This window comes from Etheostoma cragini, chromosome 2 (assembly GCF_013103735.1).
Source record: "Etheostoma cragini isolate CJK2018 chromosome 2, CSU_Ecrag_1.0, whole genome shotgun sequence".
NCBI lineage: Eukaryota > Metazoa > Chordata > Actinopteri > Perciformes > Percidae > Etheostoma > Etheostoma cragini.
The window spans coordinates 22,378,638-22,400,243 of NC_048408.1; the positions used below are offsets into that span (position 1 = coordinate 22,378,638).

The 21,606-nt window shown below is 38.7% G+C and overlaps 2 protein-coding genes across 2 annotated transcripts in view; both read right to left on the reverse strand.

The window, feature by feature from the left end:
* Positions 1-659: 659 nt before the first annotated feature.
* The window catches only part of LOC117958762 (complement C3-like), a 155,296-nt gene continuing 134,349 nt past the window's right edge, over positions 660-21,606 (reverse strand). The window contains exons 37-72 of the mRNA XM_034895388.1: positions 18,160-18,245; positions 17,872-17,992; positions 17,670-17,785; positions 17,027-17,173; positions 16,627-16,726; positions 16,408-16,502; positions 16,095-16,286; positions 15,795-15,950; positions 15,225-15,354; positions 13,867-13,935; positions 12,763-12,960; positions 12,540-12,657; positions 12,365-12,453; positions 12,123-12,262; positions 11,082-11,294; positions 10,597-10,660; positions 9,809-9,898; positions 9,468-9,671; positions 9,186-9,261; positions 8,931-9,090; positions 8,599-8,694; positions 7,488-7,638; positions 7,049-7,134; positions 6,652-6,729; positions 5,833-5,988; positions 5,649-5,711; positions 5,401-5,482; positions 4,983-5,031; positions 3,845-3,935; positions 3,635-3,724; positions 3,427-3,544; positions 3,195-3,284; positions 2,709-2,801; positions 2,527-2,610; positions 1,719-1,863; positions 660-1,402 (exon numbers count right to left, since the gene is read on the reverse strand). Coding sequence (XP_034751279.1) covers positions 1,258-1,402; positions 1,719-1,863; positions 2,527-2,610; positions 2,709-2,801; positions 3,195-3,284; positions 3,427-3,544; positions 3,635-3,724; positions 3,845-3,935; positions 4,983-5,031; positions 5,401-5,482; positions 5,649-5,711; positions 5,833-5,988; positions 6,652-6,729; positions 7,049-7,134; positions 7,488-7,638; positions 8,599-8,694; positions 8,931-9,090; positions 9,186-9,261; positions 9,468-9,671; positions 9,809-9,898; positions 10,597-10,660; positions 11,082-11,294; positions 12,123-12,262; positions 12,365-12,453; positions 12,540-12,657; positions 12,763-12,960; positions 13,867-13,935; positions 15,225-15,354; positions 15,795-15,950; positions 16,095-16,286; positions 16,408-16,502; positions 16,627-16,726; positions 17,027-17,173; positions 17,670-17,785; positions 17,872-17,992; positions 18,160-18,245 — 4,181 coding nt within the window. The 3' untranslated portion in view covers positions 660-1,257. The remainder of the gene's footprint in view (positions 1,403-1,718; positions 1,864-2,526; positions 2,611-2,708; positions 2,802-3,194; positions 3,285-3,426; positions 3,545-3,634; positions 3,725-3,844; positions 3,936-4,982; positions 5,032-5,400; positions 5,483-5,648; positions 5,712-5,832; positions 5,989-6,651; positions 6,730-7,048; positions 7,135-7,487; positions 7,639-8,598; positions 8,695-8,930; positions 9,091-9,185; positions 9,262-9,467; positions 9,672-9,808; positions 9,899-10,596; positions 10,661-11,081; positions 11,295-12,122; positions 12,263-12,364; positions 12,454-12,539; positions 12,658-12,762; positions 12,961-13,866; positions 13,936-15,224; positions 15,355-15,794; positions 15,951-16,094; positions 16,287-16,407; positions 16,503-16,626; positions 16,727-17,026; positions 17,174-17,669; positions 17,786-17,871; positions 17,993-18,159; positions 18,246-21,606) is intronic.
* Positions 20,727-21,606, reverse strand: part of LOC117959526 (complement C3-like) — a 3,681-nt gene continuing 2,801 nt past the window's right edge. Inside the window, exons 2-3 of the mRNA XM_034896730.1 lie at positions 21,111-21,309; positions 20,727-20,968 (exon numbers count right to left, since the gene is read on the reverse strand). Of these exons, the coding sequence (XP_034752621.1) occupies positions 20,756-20,968; positions 21,111-21,309 (412 nt within the window). The 3' untranslated portion in view covers positions 20,727-20,755. The remainder of the gene's footprint in view (positions 20,969-21,110; positions 21,310-21,606) is intronic.

Below are 21,606 nucleotides of genomic sequence, written 5' to 3' on the forward strand. Positions count from 1 at the left end.
TCCAGTAGGCTAATGTTTAAAGAGAAGCCATCGTTAGTCATAGCCCCATTGTACCTCTCATGTAATTCTCATATAGGCTACTATTTCATTCTAGTCAGTGAGGTAAATATCCGTTTTTCTAATCAACCCAGTAATGTCTGAAAAACTTATTTTCAGGATCCTCTCGTACTAAAAGCTGAGTTTGCTGCACAAATGGTAGCCTATCTACTTTAACTGTCTATGAGCCTATCCCATCTGTCATATTGCCATTTCCTTAAAAATTGTTGCTTTTTTGTAACCGGATTTGCAAGTCTCAGTTCCCTCTTTGTCAAATATTACAAGACTTTGGTCATGATTCCATCATAGTTCATTATCTACTGATGCTTGGAAAAATACAATCTACACAAACAATAATAAATAATAAATATAATAAGATGGCTTTTTAAATTAACTTTAGCATGTCTTTCATGTAGGCTAGTTGTCTTTTTCAACTTATTTTATTGTGTTATATGTTATCCCTATATTTCAACTTGCATTAGTTCCTATCTTAGATTAATATTTTGTTTTTATTTTATACTTGAGATTTATTTTTCATACATACTTAATGAACAGTTGGAAGGAGCCTGAGACCTAATGTTTACATTGACAACAACTGCTTCTGATAGTAAATAACTTGAAACTTGTCTTTGATTCCTTTAATAGCTCAGCAAGGCACTGGGACAAATTTTGTTAGTTGGGATTTTGGGAAAAACCGGAATTCAACAACTGATATACCGGCCATCAGGAGCCACACATCTGAACCTCACGGTGACACAAAATAAAAAAAGTCATTAACATACTGTACATCATCTCCAAACCATGCATACAGTTTTTGTATAAATGTTTTGCCAATCCATTGTAGATATAGAGATATTTCACTACAGTGACAACTTTGACCTCCTGGTGGCACTAGAGTAAAAGTCCGAGGCTCATTAATATCAGTCTGATTCATACTCTGAACAGTGGTGGAAGAAATAATCAGATCCATTACTTAAGTAAAAGTACTAATACCACACTGTAAAAATACTCTGTTAAAGTGACAGTCCTGCATGTAAAATAATACTTAAGTGAAATTGTTGAAGTATTATCAGGATAAAAGTATTAAAAGTAAAAGTGCTTTATGCAGAAAAATCCTCACATTTTAGAAACGTAAAACAATCAAAACAGTTCTGTCAATCAACCAAGTGTTTAATTGGCTTATCACAGCACCGTGCTTACTGGGATACATTTCCTTCCGTATCACTTCTGCTGACATCCATGTTGTGTGTACTGTTGGACCATTTCCAATATGCCAGCACAGATAGGATCGTATTCATCAGTTTCACACTCTACATCTGTGGGCCAGTACTCAATCCAGGTTCTCTCAGCGAGTGCGTACTGATACCTGAGGAGAGTAAAAAAATAAAAAAAACACAATAGGTCTTCAAAGAACCAGCTTCTTTAACATGTTGGAATGACTCAAAAAAAAGGATGACCACAAATATAATGGCAAGTACTAATTTGTGTTTCTCCCTCACAAAAAAAAAAAAATGAATTACACACAAAAAATACCAAATAATTTAACAAAGCAGACAAGCTTGATTTGCATGCACGTAAGTGATTTTGCAGCAGAAAGCAGGGAAACGGTCAACATCTTTAAAATTCAACAATATTACGGGAGGAACGACCACATCAGACATACACAGACACAACTAACGTACGATTGACTGCGTGCGTCTTTGTAGATATCTTTGGATGCGCCCATGATAAGGTAGGTTTTGCCTGTTCTCAGATCTAAAGCAGCTCTGCAGTGCCGATAACTGAGGAATGTGCGCAATTTACCCATAGGATCCACATCATTACTTCCTGTAATTAAAATATAGGAGAACAGAGAGAACATATAAGAAAACTATGGTTTATTACAATATAAGTTGTATTTTTATAACTCTCCAACCATCCTTTCTATCAGTTATGATAACGTTGGATGCTGTGTTCTATGAACACATGTTGGATTTTGTTGCAAGAAACAAGAGCTGTCAGATGATCGAACATGTTGTGAGCAGACCTCCAGGTTAGCCAAAGTTTATTGGAAGAGAAAATAAAGGCGACAGTAAAATTTCCCAGTTTACAGTTACTGGTTGAACATTGACTTCTTGCTCTATTTGACCTACTTTTCAGCAATGCCACTCTGTTCTGAGATCTCAGCAATTCTCCAACTCCAACTTTGGTAACTACAATCATAACTCACAGAGGTGATGGCCAGAGCCACTTGTAATAAACTGTATCCTTTCTTTCATATTCAGACGTACAGTATATCAAGCCCAGTTTAGAAACATTAGTTTTTAATTTCAATTCTCCCAGTATAATCATGGTTGGCAGCAGCTTTGTTGGAAAGCCAAAGAACCCCTAAAATCAGAAAAGGAACAAACTGTGGCATCTCACCATTGAGGTACACTTCCAAGAGAAGCATCTGGGGAAAGCTAAGGTTTAGGTTGTTCAGTTTAAAGTTTAAATAAAAGAAATACCAACCTTCTTTGATGACTTCCAGTACCTGCACTGTGTAAATATCAGTAGACAAGCCGTCTGTAAAATCTTCCAGTCTCACTTTGTACACTGAGGACAGACATGTTTTGGATTGTTAGCTCACTTGCTTATCTATTCTCTCAATTTCTCCCTCTCACACAAAAACATACACAGTCACACTCTCTTACCAAAATCTATTTTACTGTGCACTTCAGTCTCACAGGCCTTAGCTGTGCGCTGATCATTGCTGACATTGCCCTTCTTCTGCATACTGCAGTTCTCTGGAAGCACATAAAGGCACAAAGTAAAGACACAACTGATAGTCCGATTACATCAGCACGTGTGTGGATGCATTGATGGATGGGTGAGTGCAACTGTATCTAAGTTACAATTTATGCATGTAAGTGAGTTATTTTTACTGCTCTGACCCTACAGGATCCTGCAAGCGCTTCTTGCCTTTGGCAGGAAATTATGATGATAACATTATACTTATGTATACTACATGACCATCTCCTTCACCAGATCTTAAAACAAGCAAACTATCACAGTCAAGTACAACTCCCCAAATAAGTGATCAATATTTAGCTTATCTCCTTCTGCTAGAAGTGTTCAAACAAGGGTTTCAGATGTAACAAATGTATGCATGGGCAGCTTACATCACATCATTCCGTTACCTTCTGCACATTCGCATTGATCATTTCTACAGAGCCGCAGAAGCTGCCCACCTCTCCTCTCTGGATGGTAGAATTTCACACAATGTGTGTCTGCAACGGGAAAGAAAGAGGTGCTAATTGCAACATTGTTGCACATTTGAAAATGTAAAAACGCATCCCTATCTACCCTGCCATATTCATTTTAATCTATTGGCAAATGATGACCTGGTTTTTGGTTGTCTTTGAGACTCACGGTTACTGGATTGATGGTTGTTGAATTCATAGACAGACACAGCAGCTGGTTGTAAGACTCCCACTTTCAGCTTCTGATGGATCCTAAAAGTTATCTCCTCTGGTCGTGTGTGAGAAACCTGTGGACAAATGTGAGATAGCAAATACATAAACAAAAAACAAAACAGTGAGGAAAAAGTACAGAGGTAGAGAGAACAATGATGTCTTACCTTATCCAGGTAGAGGATGAGTGAGCTTCTTTCTGACTGGGCAGGGTTGACTGTATATTTTGAAATGGTTCGGGCACGTCCTTTGGATAACTAGAAACATACACACACACACACACACACACACACACACACACACACACAGAAAAAGGTCACTGTATGTGGTGTGTTTGTGTGTGTGTGTGTGTGTGTGTGTGTGTGTGTGTGTCTTACTAAGCTCAGGTCGTCTGTGTTTGCAGTGAAGCCAGTTAGCAAGCCAATATCCAAGATTGAAATGGATTCATTGCGCTCTCTGTCCTTGTTCCTGTACAGAAAATGGACAGAATAATTACAATAAGGAAGGGATTAGTAATAAAACACCTTTATCAAATATTACAAGACATAACTGTTCTAAAGCTTCATTTATTAGCTACAAAACAATCTCTTCTGAGGAAATTGACCTTGTGGTAAGACTTTCGTCAACTAGTGTTTCCACAGTCAATAATTAACTTCAAATCTTGACTAGAACTCCTTAAAGTTTAAAAAGGAAATTGAAATTTAAAGTTGGCCTGCCACACGTATTTCATTCATTTGTGGTAATGTTTGAAATTCTACCATGGACTCTGTTACATGTGTTAGGGAAAATGCCTTGGATACCTTGTTTCAAGCCTTTCTATTGTGGTATAGAAAGCCTGCAGGAAGACTCAGCTTGAATTGTAACAGTTCTCATTAACATTCAACGAGCCAAGCTGCTCGACTCTGATTGGCTAACAGCTAGCCAATGAGAGCCTGGCTATCAGCAGCCTTTACCCAGCACAACTGGGCGAGCTCATGAATAGTAATAATGAGCTCAGGCAACATGACGTCAGACTGACCAGCTTTTGTAATTGGCCTTATTTCTCCTCTTATTTCTTTTCCGTGGCTAGAGCTGGCAGAGGAGGTAGCAGTTCATTTTCATATTCACGACATAACACAAACACATAGATACGTAACATTAAAAAAAAAAAAAATTACAAGTATAAACTGGTTTGTGTTGCAAGGCACCCTTAAAATTACTGGCCACACTCAATCTCCTGTGGGAGATTTGGTGATACACTCAAAAGCTCCCGACCAGCTACCAAATGGTATGTTACTTATGTATATGTTCAAATGTGTATAAATGTTTAAACTTAATCAAACCTTTGTTAAAAAATAAGTGACCATAATATCTGCAACAATACTAATATCTATTTTTTTAAGAATGACAAGTTAGATAAATAGAAAGAGCAAACATTAAATTGTGTGCACGGGGCAATTTAATACAATGACAACACTGAAAACACATGTACTAAATTAATGTAATATTTATATGCAATTTCTTCAATTTACTTACAAAACCTCTATTTTCAGCTTGTATATTTTCTCATCCTCATCCATTTTCTCTGGAGGAACAAAAGATTAGATGAGCATGAATCTTTTCCAATAAAATAAAATTTGAAAAAGGATAAACAGACAGCAGACATCAATACAAAATAGATAAATCAAAGCAGACAAAGAAATACAAAATGAAATTACATGCCATTTAGCTTGTGACTTACTATTGCTATATATGTCAGAGGTTGCACGCCTCTGGAGCAACTAGGGGTTGAGTGTCTTGCTCAGGGACACATTGGTTGATGTATTGCAGTGGGAATCAAACCCAGATCTCCCACACCAAAGACATGTGTCATATCCACTGTGCCATCACCACCAAAATAACAACAAATAAAGCCAAACAGATAAACAGGAAGAGAAAGAGGGCACCACATTACCTGGGAAGAGCTGCACTGACAAGTTAAACCTCTGACAGTCACTCTCTTTTTCTTTGGGCAGAGCGTAATACAGCGACACCATCTGTCACATAGACATTGCATGCATTGTAAAAAGCCAATAGGTACCCGTCTTAATACCATTGTCCTCACAAGGTTAATAAATGTTGTACATTTATTCTCATCTGAGATTCAAAAAGGAAACATAAATAATCATGAAACTCCGGACTAAAACATTTAATTTTACTTACTGTCAGCGTTGCTTCTCCTGTGCCCGTGGCAGTCACTTTCACATTTCGGTTTATGTCTTTTATCTGTGGGATTTAAAGATGCCAACACACACCCACACAGTCAGGGATCAGCCGTGTGAAACATACAGAAAACAACAGTAATGAAGATATTAATGAGCCACTGTGAGTTTGGTAGTCATCTCACTTTAGATGTTCTGGTGGCGTAGTGGTTGTCCCTGTTGAAGTTATACTTTTCAGGCTTCGACCTGCCCGGGAATAAAATGTCCACATTCAGATCATACTCTGGCTCTTCAGCACTAGTCCAGTACTCCGCTATAGCCTGGTACACTATTATATTAGCCTAGAGAGAAAAAGATTGAGCGGGAAAAATTAAATAGTTTTGGCCCACACTATCTGAAAAACACAAGTCCTCCAAATATAACGGCCATATAGGTTGTTTATTCCTACCCTCTAATATGACCCATAGGAGAGTTTCATAAATTAGCACCACTAGCGGTGGCAGGAATTATGATCCACAGGAGCGTTTTCCGTTCTCATGTCTAAACCAGAAAACATACTGTTAATGGTTTTAAACACGTTGGTAATATTCTGAACTGTCGCATTTTGGTTAGATTTAGGCACTACTTAGTTAAGTTTAGAAAAAGACCGTGGTTTGGGTAAAAATCAGTATATTGTTATGTTGCTTCACTTATGCCCGATTTGCAGAATGTGACGTAGTTCTCTTTGTTCCATAAACTTAAAAAAACTCCTTTGTTTGAAAGTCCTGTATGTTTGACCCATCCACCACCCCAACCGCTCTTCTAGGAAAAGTTTGGCGCTCCTAGAATTTGTCACCTTACTTCCCGCTTTGCTCCTGTCATAATAACTACAACCCTTGAACAAATAAGTTGTGTGGTCTTTTTTTCATGGGGGACCGTCTCAAAAAATGAGTGAAGCAGTGCTAAAAAGAGCTAGAGAAGCATAATTTATGAGTATGTTGAGAGGATACAAAGGTTTGCGTTACCTGAGTAGATCCAAAGCCTCCATTTACTCTTCGCTGTTTGTTGAACCATCTTACTACAGGCATGGCTTCTTTTAAGGCCTTTATTAACATAAGGAAAGGGTTGGAATCTCTGTGTTTAACTGTGCTGCTAATCAAATTTGCCTTATACAATATACAAAACAAAAAACATCATGTCTGATTTTATCCAAATTAGAAATTATGGATTACTTTACTCAAAACAAGTCATGAGTCTCCGCAATTGGATTTCCACTCTAACTAACTATGATGTTCTTTGGAAAATGGTCAGCAGCAGTACTAAAAGACCAAAGCTCTGTCTTCAGCCTTTTATGCTTTACTGTACTGAATGTTTTTATAGCATGACATATTTGTGACATACAGATAAGTGGGACATGCTCACCTTGGCCTTGACCAGAGCCAGGAGAGCGTAAGCTGTGGCCTCCAGTGTGTAAACACGTCCCATAGGTGTTGGCCAGTGGGACAACTCTGAGGAAAACACAGACAAATCCAATTGCACTACTATACTGTACAAGCCGAGATATGTACTGCAGTGGAAACTATGTAAGGGCATGACTATTATCTATATGCATGTTACGTCAAAAAACTCTTAGGCATTTCAGCAGCCTCTTGTTGTTTATTATCTAACTAAACATCAATAATGACCTATGAAACCAGTATCTCTGGATACCTTAAATTGACAGGACAATGTATCAGTTTGGCTAGTATACATTTCAGTATACCTAGTTGTTGCATCAATATGCAATAGTCTTATTTTACTTTAACATTCATATTCATATACACTCTTTTTGAATGTGTATGTGAATATCTTGAGAAAAAACCTGGGGAAGCAAACTTGAAGAGTATCTCCTTGTTCAGTTTGTTTTCATTGGCCAGGGCATATGATGCCATGGCAACAGCATATGGGTTGATTAGGCTGGGAAGACGCTTTTCCAGATAGGCCGCTGCTTTGTCTATACTGTCTTGCAAACTCTGGACAAAAGGAAAAGATGAAGGAATAAGAAAGGAGAATAATACGAGAACAGTTAGATAAGGTAATAAGCAGTGGTCATCAGCGAATACCCTGCACGGTAACCTTCTCATTCAACATAACAGCAGACAGACAATGACAAAGTCAATGATATGACTGAGGTTAGAGAGATAATGCTTTATTGATTTAATTTATTTTTTTGGCGAGTGTGTTGGTAATTTCCAGACTGTGTTCAGAGCACTTTGTTAGCAGCAGGACATCATTAAGATTTGTGTTGCCAACTCCTTCCTTACCAATTGTGTCTCTTAACCCTTGTTTTGTCTTCCCCGTCTATCATGCAACTTCTGGGTTAAAGTGCTTTTGTCACTTTTGCTGTAGTTTTTGAAGATTTTCCCGACATTTCTGTCACTTTTTTCGATGTTTTTGTCGCTTTTTTCTTTGCTTTTCGGACATATTTTTTCCTACCTTTTCAACGTTCTATTATCAATTTTTCTTTTCCTGCTATAAAATTGAATAAAACACCCAAACATTAAATGAAAGTGACCTGATCATTTATTTAACTTGTGAAAAAGCGTTGTATGGAACCATCCACGTTATTTTGTCTTAAAATTTAGTTAAACAAAACCTACATTTCTGATATAGAAACTTTTTAAAAATGGGTCAGATTTGACCCAAGGACAACAAGAGGGTTAAAAAATGGCAGTTCCGCCCAACCCTGGCATTAAAGTTCCCCAGCTGGATTAGATATGATGACGTCCAAGTCAGCATGGAAAAACTGCTTGACTTTATCCTGTACATCGGCGTATGCACTAAGGATGTCACAATACCAAATCTAGCAGTCTTTACTGAGATTACCAAAAGTGCACGATACTCAAAACCAAAGTCAATACTACAGTGTGTGAAAAAAAGAAGTTGCTATTTAGGAGTATGGTCAGTTAATTGTATGCAGATGAAGCACTCACATTTACAGTGGCAGTACATTGTGTGCGAGACTCCTGTATAGCAATGAGGCAGAAGGCAGTCATTGAGGCGTCTGAATCTCTGCCGTGGACATCACCCTACACACAAACACAAAAACATCATATAATCATCAGTATAAAACAATATATTCATAAATGATAGCCAGTGACATGTAATGGTTTTTGTTTAGATACAGTCTTTTGTTAAGCATCAAGATAAAGACTGATTGTAGAGTGTGCTCTAGACCTACTCTATCTGTAAAGTGTCTCAAGATAACTCTCTCTTCTATAAGTAAATTGCATTGAATTGATGTTAATGAAATCAATGCACGCACAGTCATCTCTCTGTGGGACACCTCTTCAACTTCTGTAAAAAAGCCGTCCGATTGCTTTATGTTGAGAATCAGAAACTTAACAGCATCACAGATGTCTTTTCTCTGCACTGCCACGAGGTTGCTGGCAATGGAAAACACCTTGGCAACATAGGCTGTCAGCCTCAGAAAGGAGAGCAGGAGATGTAATGGTTTAGTTTAATTGGTCATTAAAGGAGGATGTGCATGTGAGTTCATGCTCATGTTCTAAGGCCTCACCAGGTACTACTTCCATGATCAGGATACACAGCAAAAGAACCATCGTTTTTACGGTAAGTAAGTTGATTCAGGTAACCTAGATAAAACAAACACATAAACCTTTTACTGGGTGCCATTTATCTCTATACTGATTCTTATACATGAGTAGCAGTTGGTTTGTACTGCTGTCTAGCAAATGTCTGTTTTGATACCACTTCTGCAAAAGTCAGTGAGCTTTAATGCCTTTGGCAGTGGTTAAAATGTTGTGTATTTGTGCTATGGATTGCATTTGTGTGAGCCTACCTGTTTCGATGTGTTGGAGGGCTTCATTACGTCTCTCAATCTCCACAGGATCCCACTGGTTGGTTTTGTCCAAATATGTGACTGCAATAACAGGTAAGGTCATGTGGATCATGTTCTCCTCTCCACTGCCTGAGGGCTCTTTGATCAGACTGACCATAGATTTACCAGTAATATCATTCTTTAGTTCATTTTTACTCCTTCTTCCTGCAAATATTTCCAGAACAAGCAAGGTCATTTTTTGCCACTAAGAACAAAGAAGAAACGTCTCTTAAAACAGTTACACTTTAATGCAGAGGTAATACTTCAAGCACTCTCCCATATACCATGTCATAACATCTCACCTGTCACAGAGATCTGTGTGCTAGTAGGTGTGTTTGGAACAACATATTTCTTAGGAATTCCACTGTTGAGAATTTCTTCTTGTTTACCATCTAAAATGTACAAAGTGTTTGCATGTTTTGGGATTAATTCACAAATTATAAACATATGTGGTAACTTTCTAATTAACTGGCCATAAATTAAATAAAAATGACAACAATAATTATGCATTAAAGAAGGCTAGTATACATCAGTAGCCTTTTAAACTTGTAACATTATCTATATTTATCTTTCTAGCTCTTCCTAAGACATGCTGAAACACAAGGAATTATCAGGTAAATAAGCATTTTGTTTCCTTTGCACTATGTTCTTTTAAGCTTTGGGTCTTCTACTGTTTGCCACAACAAACGTCCCTCATGTCTTGGTGTTAAATACTGTGGCAAGGACTATTGAGTAATGCTTGAACTGACTGCAACTCCCTGACAATTGCAGAGAACGCTGCCAGGTTGGCTAGATTGGAAAACAATAATACTGTCTTCAGAAATGTTTTTTTCTAAAGGACCTTGTTGTTTGGATCTGCAGACATGGGACATCATCTGCATGTGCAGATGTCTGCCCAAGGTTTTTGATCACACAAACTGTATGTAAATGTCTACACAGAATGTTGTGTACACAAAAATGCATACACACTCCCAGCTGTTGTATTTTAATCAGTAATCAATAGTATGTAATAATGGCCAGTAAAGTAAAATGTTACAAAATTACAAAATGTGTTTCCATGTTGCAGTTGCTCAACGGAAAAAAAACTCACCTACACCTTTTATTGCAGGATCTAGGGTTACAATATGAGGAGATTTTATCAGTAAACCTTCAGGCTGGAAAAACAACAGGACAATCAACAGGGATCAAAACGCTTTTCTAGCAAACTCTGTGTGTAACAAAACAGCAGAATAAGGGATGGACTCTTTGGGAATCTCATGGTTGGATTTGATTATCATTTAAAGCGTGAATTACAAATCAATTGTAAATTTAAAACCATTTTTAATTCAAAAAGAAGACAAGTGGCTCTGTTTTTAGGCTCATGCTCCACCGCACTGTGCCAAATCATTCAGCCAGTGGACAGTTGTTTGTAATGGCACTGCACTCTGCAGATGTCTTAACATAGCTGTCCGGCTGGTTTGGAGGGCTGCAGATATTTACTGTTAAAATTAGATGACATTATTGATGCATGTACATGTAGCTATGGACAACAGAAGAAAAGCTGCAAACCCACTGCATGGAGTTTGTTTCTCTTACCACCACATGCAGCATCTTCATGATTCCATCATTGACTAATGAGTTTTTAACAGCTGCTTTGACCTCAATGTGATATTGCCCTTCCTTTGTGGGAATAATGATGAAAGGCACAGATTTTGTAGCTTTGGGTCCAACTTTAACCTCCAGGCGATACTTTCCACGCTTAGAAGCTGCACTGCACACATGTGGCACATCAATGAGATCCACACGTACCTTGAGAACAAGATAGAGATGCAGAAGGAGAGTGAGGTAAGGGTTGTTGATAAAATATGATCAGCTACACATACCTCCACATCCCATAGAGTGGATCGGATTCTGACAATTCACAAACTCCACACTCTTTGTCATTACATTTAGAGTAACAATAATAATATTGCTGTCTAAATTAGGGATCTAGTTCCTGCACAAATTCAGGCTTAAACTCTTTGTACATATAGCTACAAAAAGGTAATGCACTGTAATTCGTATGCATTACATGTATTTATTACTGCAAGCCCCACAGTGACTCCAGCAATCAGAGTCAAGAATATGTTTATCTACAAAAATTATACATGTTAACAAGGATATTTTCAGTGCAGTTTTCTCAGTGTGAAGCTGTTGTGTATGAGACACAGTTACGTAGGTGTTTAGTGTGTACCTACTCATTGCAGGTAAGAAGAAAGTAAGAAGTAACGGTACTTATGTGGAAAAAAATCAAAGGTCCTGGTACTCCGTACTGGTGAGTTACAGCCCATTTCCGGCATCGAACCTAACAGTGGTTGCTGTAATTTCTGATATCATAAAAAGTGTTGTGCATACTATTTATACAATAAAATATGAACAGGTTCATGGGAATGCGTTGACTGACTATAGATATGGCCTAAAGTAATCAAATCAAGTAAATGTCACATTATCCTGTGAGGAAGGTCTATGAAGTAGCCTAGTTTCTTTCATCTCCTTTGTAGCCATCTGTTGTATGAAAGTCTAATATTTGTCCTTTTGGTCGAGAATAGTTGATGAAAAATATGTTCCTGATGGCTTACTTGGACGAATCAGACTTACGGTAACATGGTCGGGGCTGTAGTTGTGGAGGACAGCTTTAACTTCCAGCTGTTCTCCACGGACAGCAGAGTACGGCAGCCTGAGATCTATGAAGAAGTTCTTCCGGACAATGACTTCTAACGGATCAGCCACACAGATACCTTCAAAAAACAAGGAAGAAAACAAAAAACAAGCCATGAAACACAGCAAAAAAAGGAGGTTAAACTAAAGCACAAGACAGCTTTTTGTCACTGAATCCTCACCGTACGTTCGTGACAGACTAATGGCAGTGAACTGCCAGGTTGTTATTGAGTCTTGTAAAGGAACATTTTTAATCACTGATGTGGTGTCACTGAAACAAAGGAAAAAAACTTTAAGAGGGAAAAGGTAGGGTTGTCAGTGTATTTTGTGTATTTGAACAGGCTTTAGTAGACCCACCAGTTTGGTTTTGTCTCAGGGCAAGGAGGCAGTTTCATATCTGTCCACAGCCAACTTTCAGGGAACTTGGTGCGAGAAACAATTTCATTGTTGTCCATGTAAGTGTCATCCTGCTCACCTAATGTGTCATAACAAATGTTACTATTTTGACTGTTTTCTAACTACCATTATGACAATGAATAACCACCAGGGCTACCCCCCATCCCTTGTCCCTGGGTCTTACTGCTAGCCAGTAGGAGACTATCCTCCTTCATCTCAGCTCGCTGGGTTTCCATCTCCTTGCAGCAGTGTAGGAAGGCTGCGGCACAGGCTGCACCATCACTGATGTACTCGCTGCGCCTCTCACAGGTGTATGACAGGGGGGTGTTCCTCATGCCATCCAAACAACAGTCACGTTGCAGTTGGTCTTCATACTGACTTGCTGAAAAGAAAGAGGGTTGTGGAGGAACAACAGAGGTAAGAAGATATTGAGTACAAGCAGTGTTGCCAGTTTGGACCGGTGTTTCCGATTAATTACCTAGACTGTAGGCTGCCAAAGTTTTATAATGAACGGAAAAAAACATATCATCATAACATAAAAAGGACTCTAACGTTTTGTTTCGCAGAGTTGCTTCTCTGCAAAGCCTTTCTCAATAACTTTCCAGACATTGGTTCACGAGCAACGTCACGTTACTATGTCTGCTGTTCTCACTGAGACATCGCTCTTCTCTGATCACAGCTATGCGAGTGACGGCTGCTTGACCGCTTTTTTCATTTTGTCAGTCAGCCAAGATGGATTTCCTGTCCTGTGCTTCTTGGGTGATCCAGAGGCATTTGATGTGTCTGCATTAAGCAAGTCGTCACGGTGCCTAAATGATCACAACTTGCCCCAAATAATTTTTAGTAGCAGAAAAATGCCTAATCTGGTGCCACTGACTATAAGAAGAAGGTTGAACGGGAATCCTGTGAATAAAGCATTTTAACAAAGGGCAAATTACACTAGTAATGTCAAGTTTTATTTAGAAAATTTAAATAAAATAAAAAATTAAAAAAAAAAAATTCCAAAGAGCAAGCTATTAGGGCTTCCTTTTCATCTTGTATTGGACAGACATGCAAAAGTAGCAGTATGAAGAAAGAGATTTACATATAAGGTAAATAAAGTATGAAGTAATAAATGTTTCAACTCCACTAGTATATACATGTAGCATGGGGAAGATGAGTATTGTGAAAGTCAACAACACAAGATGTCCAACTACAACAACTTTGGAGAGCCTGAACTGTGTGACAGAAGATCACTGAACATGTGGTTATTTAGTTGTATTTGGTAGTTTAGAGCTGTGGTTCTTACCTAAGCTGGTTGTGACGTCCATTATAGAGGCATCTCGTTTTCTCCTGCTGGGGGTTGGGCATTGCAATTCTAGAAGCGCATCACAGACAAGATTTTTAACAGAACCCAACAAGGTTGGAACTAGACTTGATTTTTGTAATGTAATTGTAGTGAAACTCTTAAAATCTGAGTGAGGTCATCTATCTGGTTGGTCACATGGACAGGGTGTGGGTGTGACACAATTGATCTCCTATTGCACTTCTTATTTGTTGAACTGTTATAACATTATGTTTCTCAAAAGTTTAATAGTAGAAACATATTGATGGAGTCATTTGATCTGAATCCCTTTTGATTGAGGGGACCATGATCAACATATGTGGCTATCAGCAGTGAAAGGCTGCTTCAACCAAATTACAAAAATTGTATCTTATTATTACCCTTGGTAGTATTCGGCAGGTAATTTTAGTTTTATGTGCCAGGTTTGTAGATATGCCTCAAACATAACCTACAAGCCTCAATCCCAAAATAAAAAGGTGAATGCTGACAGCATTACAATTACCTTTAAAAAAACAGTAACATGTTGTGCAGTGCATAAAAGAAAAGGAAATTAAAAGCTTAACATTAAGGAGAATGTACTGTAATAATACCAGTAATGGTATGTTATCACCTGAAGGTGGAGCTGAAGTGCTTTGGGGGATAAATGCATATTAGGAGCTGCTTAAAGACAGATGCATGTTTACATGCCTCCTGATAAGGTAGCCATCATAGTTTGCAAACTGCTTCTCTCTGTTATACTTTCAGATAACACACAAAGTTTTTTTTAGAAACAGTGTCCCTGAACTATCTGTATTGCCAAATTGGAAACACGTCTTTTTTGGGGTGAACTAACCGTTTCACCCTCTGATGTCTACTGGATTCCCACAATTCAAAAATCTTTAACCTGCATTAACTGATCACCAATGGCGTTACGGCGAAGTTCTAAGCTGCAGTTGGCTACTTACCGACATAAAGCAACATTAGCATTTTTTGGAGTCGTGTTTCTGGCCCACAAATGAATGCTAGTCCAATATTCACTATCTCTGTGTAGTTGGGATTTATCCCCACCAAATATCTGGTATAACATCTTTTTTTCATTTGGTAGTGCACAGGTAGTGTACAGGGGATTTTAGAGGATTTTTAACTGTAAATAGCTGCCTGCTGCTTGAACCAACCCAGATGAGCATGGTGAGATTGTACTAAAACATGCAGGCAGTAAAAACAAAACCTACACAAATATAAGCTAAGTTAACATATAGTTCTTTTATACAGAATACAGTTGGCTGAAAATCTATTATTAGGAGGATGAAATAGAATGAGAGGGAAGAGCAAAAAAGTGTTACCTTGTCTATAAGGAGTCCCAGAAGCCATGTTGGACTCAAACAACAGGCCAGCATCATGGAACACACCCATACCATCCTTCCCTCCACCTGGTGTGCAGCCAGTGTCATAGGTCTCTATCATGTCCCACACCTGAGCAGGGCAAAAGCCATTCACACACACAAATACAACCAGAAACATTGTAGGGTTATGTCACATGTAAAAGAAGTGTTGCCCATTATTCTAAGGTATTGGATCATTGGCTCCTCCACATCTTCGTGTTGAAGCATTTCTAAGCAAGACGCCAAAACCCAAACTGCTCCAGATGGTTACCACTGCTTTGCACTGCAGGTCTGCTGCCATTGGTGTATATTTGCATTGGTGAATGAGAGACAGCCTGTTAAAGCACTTTGATGAGATCTATGTATAAATGCAGTTTATTTAGAATGTAAGGTATACGTATATCTACTGCAGGACAAACCTATTTGGGACATTAGCAACATCTACAGGCTAACTGTATTTTTATATGTGAGTTTTTTAAATGAAACCCCTTTAAAATATTTTAAAAGATAAATATGAAATAAACAAATTACCTTTTTTTGGTTGAGACGATGCTTGTTGTTTAGGACGTAGACGCCTTTGTCAACTGCCACCAGTCCCACTGTGGCTCCTGGGTCTCCAGTGACTTTCAGATTAAACATCTTGCGAGGCTCATAGGATGACTTGGGTTTGTCTGGTTCCAACTTCAACTAAAGGAGGAGGCATACTTGTATTTGTGAAAAAATACATGATGACAGAAGATCTAGTGAGCGCCCATCGCTAGCTAAATTGATTGTGTGTGGTTGTATTGATTGCCTTCCTAAACTCAGCTACATCTGTGTTGTGTGTCTCACCGAGCCCATACAGGAGTCCTCTGCATCCACCCAAACAGAGTCCGATACCACTTCATTGTCATTTGGATGGTAGTAGACTATGATGCGGAACGATGGCAGCATGTTTTTGGTAATGGTAACTATCATGGATATCAGCATTTGACCTGTGTTCCTGTAACGTCCATGTTTCACCAGCTGACCTCTGCTCAGGATCTAGGAACACAGAACAGTACTTATCCAACATGCATGTGTAAAGTATTACACAGGTTGCTGGAAGCAACACAAACACCCATGAACAAATGCACGCATGGGCAGGTGTAAAAAAATCTCTCACCAGGTATGTGATATCTTTTTCTGAACTTTCCTGCCTGTTGAAGTGGAGGGTGATTTTCACGTTGTCTCCTAATGTTACTTCAGCTTTATCCACACCTGCAATGACAACATTCCAATTAGCAAAATTAGTGCTAGACATTACAAAAACCTGTGTGGTGGTTTGGCAGCGCTGCCACTAGCAGAACTATTACTGACTATCTGATATTATTTCAGTTTGTACCTATGTGGAGGTAACTGTTGCTGTCCGTGCTGAATGGGATAGCTGTCATGTTGGCTGATGCTTGTCTTTCAGATGAAATACGAGGATCCTTGGTCTTTGCCTACAATTGAACACACAGGTAGGCATCCTTTTTTCTCATACATGTTTACTTAATGCCTACATTTCCTAAATGAACACAAAACCGTAAATGAATAATAATAATAATAATAATAAATTGAATTTGTATAGCGCTTTTCCCGCGCTCAAAGTCGCTTAACAGAGTAGTTATTAAAAAAAAAAAAAAACTAAAGATAGGCAGAACAGAAAAGATGGGTCTTCAGACGGGACTGAAAAATGGTGAGGGACTCAGAGATGCGGATCAATACAATTTGATTTGATGAATACAATTTCAACACTTAACTGTCACTGTCAATGGTTCAGAATTTTCCTGTGTATTGATGGAAAGCCTAGCCATTCCATTGGCTGAAGTGCGGCCCTGCACGTCACCCGGATCGACCACCACTACAACACCTTGTACCGGACTGCTGTCAGGATTCACAACTTCAATCTGCCATCGAAGAAACAATCAGAAAACATCCAATTGTCTAATAAAAACAAGTTTAAGTACAATCTATTACTGTAATGGAAATGCTTAAATCATCCGCTAACTGCAGTAGCTCTAATGAAAGAGCATTTATATTTGTATGCTGTTATGACTGAGATAACAGTGGTTTAGTATGTCTACATGTCAGGTATTATTTTTGTCAAGGAATTTCATCCGTTTGAAGAGAATGGCATTTACATCATTATCAAGACCCATGAAATAATAAAAAGTCTGTGAATTTTCTTGTTTGAAGAAATAAAGTCTCACATTGCCAGATATTCTGGCAATAAAATATATGAATAAAATATATACTAATGGCAAAGTTGAAAATAGTACTCCTGAATGTTGGCTTGTGACCACTGAATTTTACAAGTGACATTGTATTAAAAGGAATTAAATAATTGTATTTAATTTAAATTTGAAATTTTTAAATAAATGTATAAATGAGTGTGTAGTTTACCACAACGTAAAACGACATTCCTGGTTTGAAATATTTGGACGTTCTCTTGAAGTGGATGGTGTAGGGTGATTTAACAATCTGGAGACCTCTCAACTCTGCCTGCACCATTTCACTGCCTGTGTGTGGATAAAGTATTTGAACATATGCACAAAAACACATGTAAAAACCCATGGACACACACACACACTTCTCTCTTTCTCACCGCTCTCTGTCAGCACACCAGCAGCTACAAATATGTAACTCCCCACCAGGTCACTGATGTTCTGGAAAGTCTGTGTGATGTGTTCTCTCTTCAAAGTGACCACTCCATTCCCTCCCTTTATCTACAGGAATGTGACATACAGTATTTAAGAAATGCACCTAGAGTTACAGTGGACAGTTGGTACTTCACTTTACTTGCATACAATTCCATTATTTTGAAACTTATAATACAGGCCAAGCACAAACAGCTGATGTTTGACAGGGATTGAGCAAATGTGTGAGTACTAACTGGCACTCTCTGAAGCGAGCTGGGAAAGCTATTTTTGTGACCCCCGTGCATGACTCCAAATACCCCATAGGCCATCCCATCCACGTCTTCTCCAAAGAGATACCTAAAATCACAAATAAGTATTTTTATTTCACTATAAGTTAAAATAGAGTATAAAAAATGCTTATGGTTAAAATGTAATTGAAAACAAATATCCTGACATCTACTAATTAATGTACCAATCAAAGTTTCTTTTTAAAGCCACAAAGCATTTTTTTATTTTTTTAACTTAACATACGTAGCTTTGATGTTGACTGTGAGCTCTCGGCTGTCCACATAGAAGAAGGGGCTCTCAACCTTTAGTTTAACCTCAAAGCTGGGCAGCACTGAAAAATTAAATGCATTTTATTATGTTTTAAATCAGTTAAAAAGTAAGGAGAGGTGGTGTAGGTTAGAGATAAAGAGGACCTCTGCTGTATCTTACCGTATTCTTTTACCTCAAACTCTGCAGAGTAGCTCAGCTGTGGTTTGTTCTGGAACCTTGCCACCAATTTCCACAGTCCGTAACTAACACACACGCATGTACGTACGTACACACACACACACACACACACACACACACACACACACACACACACACACACACACACACAAGATAACTTTCTAAAACATTTTTTTCCTCCCAACCATGAACACTGACTGAACTGTATGTGGATATGGTTACATGAGGTAAATCTGTATAAGTTCTTTCTAAGTCCAGGTCAGCTGTGTTAACAGTGAAGCCAGTAAGCAAGCCAATATCCAGGATTGACATGGATGCATCCCTCTCTAGCCTTTACTGTGCTTGACTAACATGCTATGACCAACACTATGTATCAGCCATCATTAGTGGCTCTCAGTTGCATCTTTATTTTAAAGTTTTTCTCAATTGCTTTAAGTCCCACTCTACTCAAGTAGAAAGTTGTTTTCACAGTCAACTGCTAAAGTGGAAAAGTCTATCTCTGTCATCTGTAAAAACTAATTGTGGTCCAGTATATACCAGTATGCAACTAACTGAACACTAACTGGCAGTTTCCAGCAGAAATTTGAATGATTTGCATATTCAGAGAGTCTACATATACAGTATATATACCCTCTGATGATGTAATTTACATCATGCAGACTCCAGCGGACGTGGACAATATAATTTCTATTTTCTCTGTGTGTTAGTCTTATACAGGTTAATTTAATTCACCAGCATGCACAAAAAAGAGAAATTAAGGTAAGAAATGAGTAATTAATTACCTAACAATTTCATTGAGTCTGTAAGCTCCAGAGTGCAGCCCTGATTTCAGATAGACTGGCTCAAGTGGTAAAATGATGCCTTCAGGGGTCTAAAAAAGGAACTCGGCAACCATTAATTAAACAGTAGTAGTCCTAAAATAAAACAAGTCTTTAAAATAATGTTACTTTAAACACTAGAAGTTGACACTCAAATAGATATGACAGAATAACAATTGTAAAAAAAAATGTTTAACCTCATTGTAATACATTGAAATACATTTGGTTCTGATGGTTCTGAGTTATCAGTCAATGTGTGTCGAGCTGAGCCTGCTGATCTCATTGTCCTGCCATTATCATACTACTCAGATAAGAGGATGGACCAGTTCATTGGAATATACCTAGTCTAGCCTTGCATTGGTGCAAAGTGGACAAAGGAAAGCCCAATTTTTTACAACCCACCCAATAAAATAAAAAGTAAATAAGAACCAGTAAAATCTGGTAAAACCGATGGCCTTGTTGGTCTGTGTGTCACTCAGTTCGTTCACCACTTTGGTCAAGACCAGAGATCGGCAACCTTGTTGATATGAAGTGCCAAAATGTTCTTTTTAATCAGTGGGCCATGTCAGCACTAAGCATGCTGTCATCTACCGCGCCGCCTAAAGTTGAGTCCCCCCTTTGAACCACATTCTTTGAAGAAGGCAGCAAGTACTAGCCAATGAGAGGCAGAATAGGGCGGTTCTTACTGGAATGCAGATTGGGGGAAAAGTCAGTCCAGTTAACTGTAAATAACTGTGCTCCTGCCAGCGGCTGTGATAGAGATCATTTGGCATGCGGATGAGATGATCAACATTTTCAAAACACTCTCTTTTAAACTTAATGCTAGAGTGCCAATGGTCAAGCTACCACGCGCCAACGGCTGCTGACCCCAGACTGTTTACCTGACTGTTTCTCTGGCTCCATTGTGAGACGGACATTCATGAAACTTTCATGTCCTTTCTTTTTGTCTAGCCCCATCATCAAGTCAAAAATTCCCATTTGTCCAATATTTTGGTTTGCGACCATACTTGCAAAACATTCCCATGGGCCTCAGGAGTAGCCTACTTTGTGTTTAGTTCTCATTAGCAAATCATAGCATGCTATTGTGCTGAACTAAGATGAAAGTATGGAAGTGATCGAAAATTCTATTCACTATTTAAGATTAAGTACAATACCACAATCTCAATGGCAATGGAAGCATCAGTTTCATTATCCCTCTCTACGGGCTCCATGGCAGGCGTAACCGCAAACATCCTGTAATGAACTAAAAGAAATGCATTTCTTTTCCAAAGGTTGAAAAAGGAAAAAACAACAACAATCAAGACAGGTGTGTTTTATTAATGTTGGGTTTCTCAGCACCGGAATCAGCTTTGCTGTCGGGGGTGTAGAGGGTCTTGTCAGTCTGGATGTAGATGTACCCAGACTGGAAGGACAGTAAGACGAGTTTCTCCAGCTTTACATCAGGGAACTGAGCTTGCAGGTACACATGCTGCTTTATGTTAGGATCCTGACTAAATTCTCCAGCAGGGATCTGAAACCAGTATGAAGAGACACAAGCGGTGCACTAGGAGCAGGGTGGGGTACATCATGTGCAGTTAGAAATTCATATTATGTACTATATTTTGGACATAAAAGCAAGTAATATACAGTATATTTCAGTATGTCTACATTACATTGATTTGTCCAAAGTCCTGGAATTTCTTTGCACTGGTAAGGGTCACAGATGTGGATGTCAGCCTTTTGGTTTTGGTTGGATAGGTCACCACGATGATTTCTACCGTGATGTTCTTATCATCAGTGCAGTCTTGACACTCCACAAAGATGTTTACCGGTGTTCCAACCCGCAACAAGTTGGGGGCAGACATCACCTTCCTGTGGGCAGGGACGGACTGTTAATCTGCGTTCTGGAAAAATCCAGCCGACGGGTGTGGGTACACGATCCGTCCTGCCTACACGATCCATTCTGCGCATGCGCACGATGTTCACGCATGCGAATAAATACGTAGCTGACTTTCCCTGCACTATTGGTACCACGCATGCGTCGGAACACTTGACGGCCAAGCGTCACAATGGACCGCTTTTTTTTTTTTCTTCATTTTATTAACAAAGAACAATTATATCGCCAGTATGTACATATACAAAAAGTCAATACCAGAGGTGCATATACAG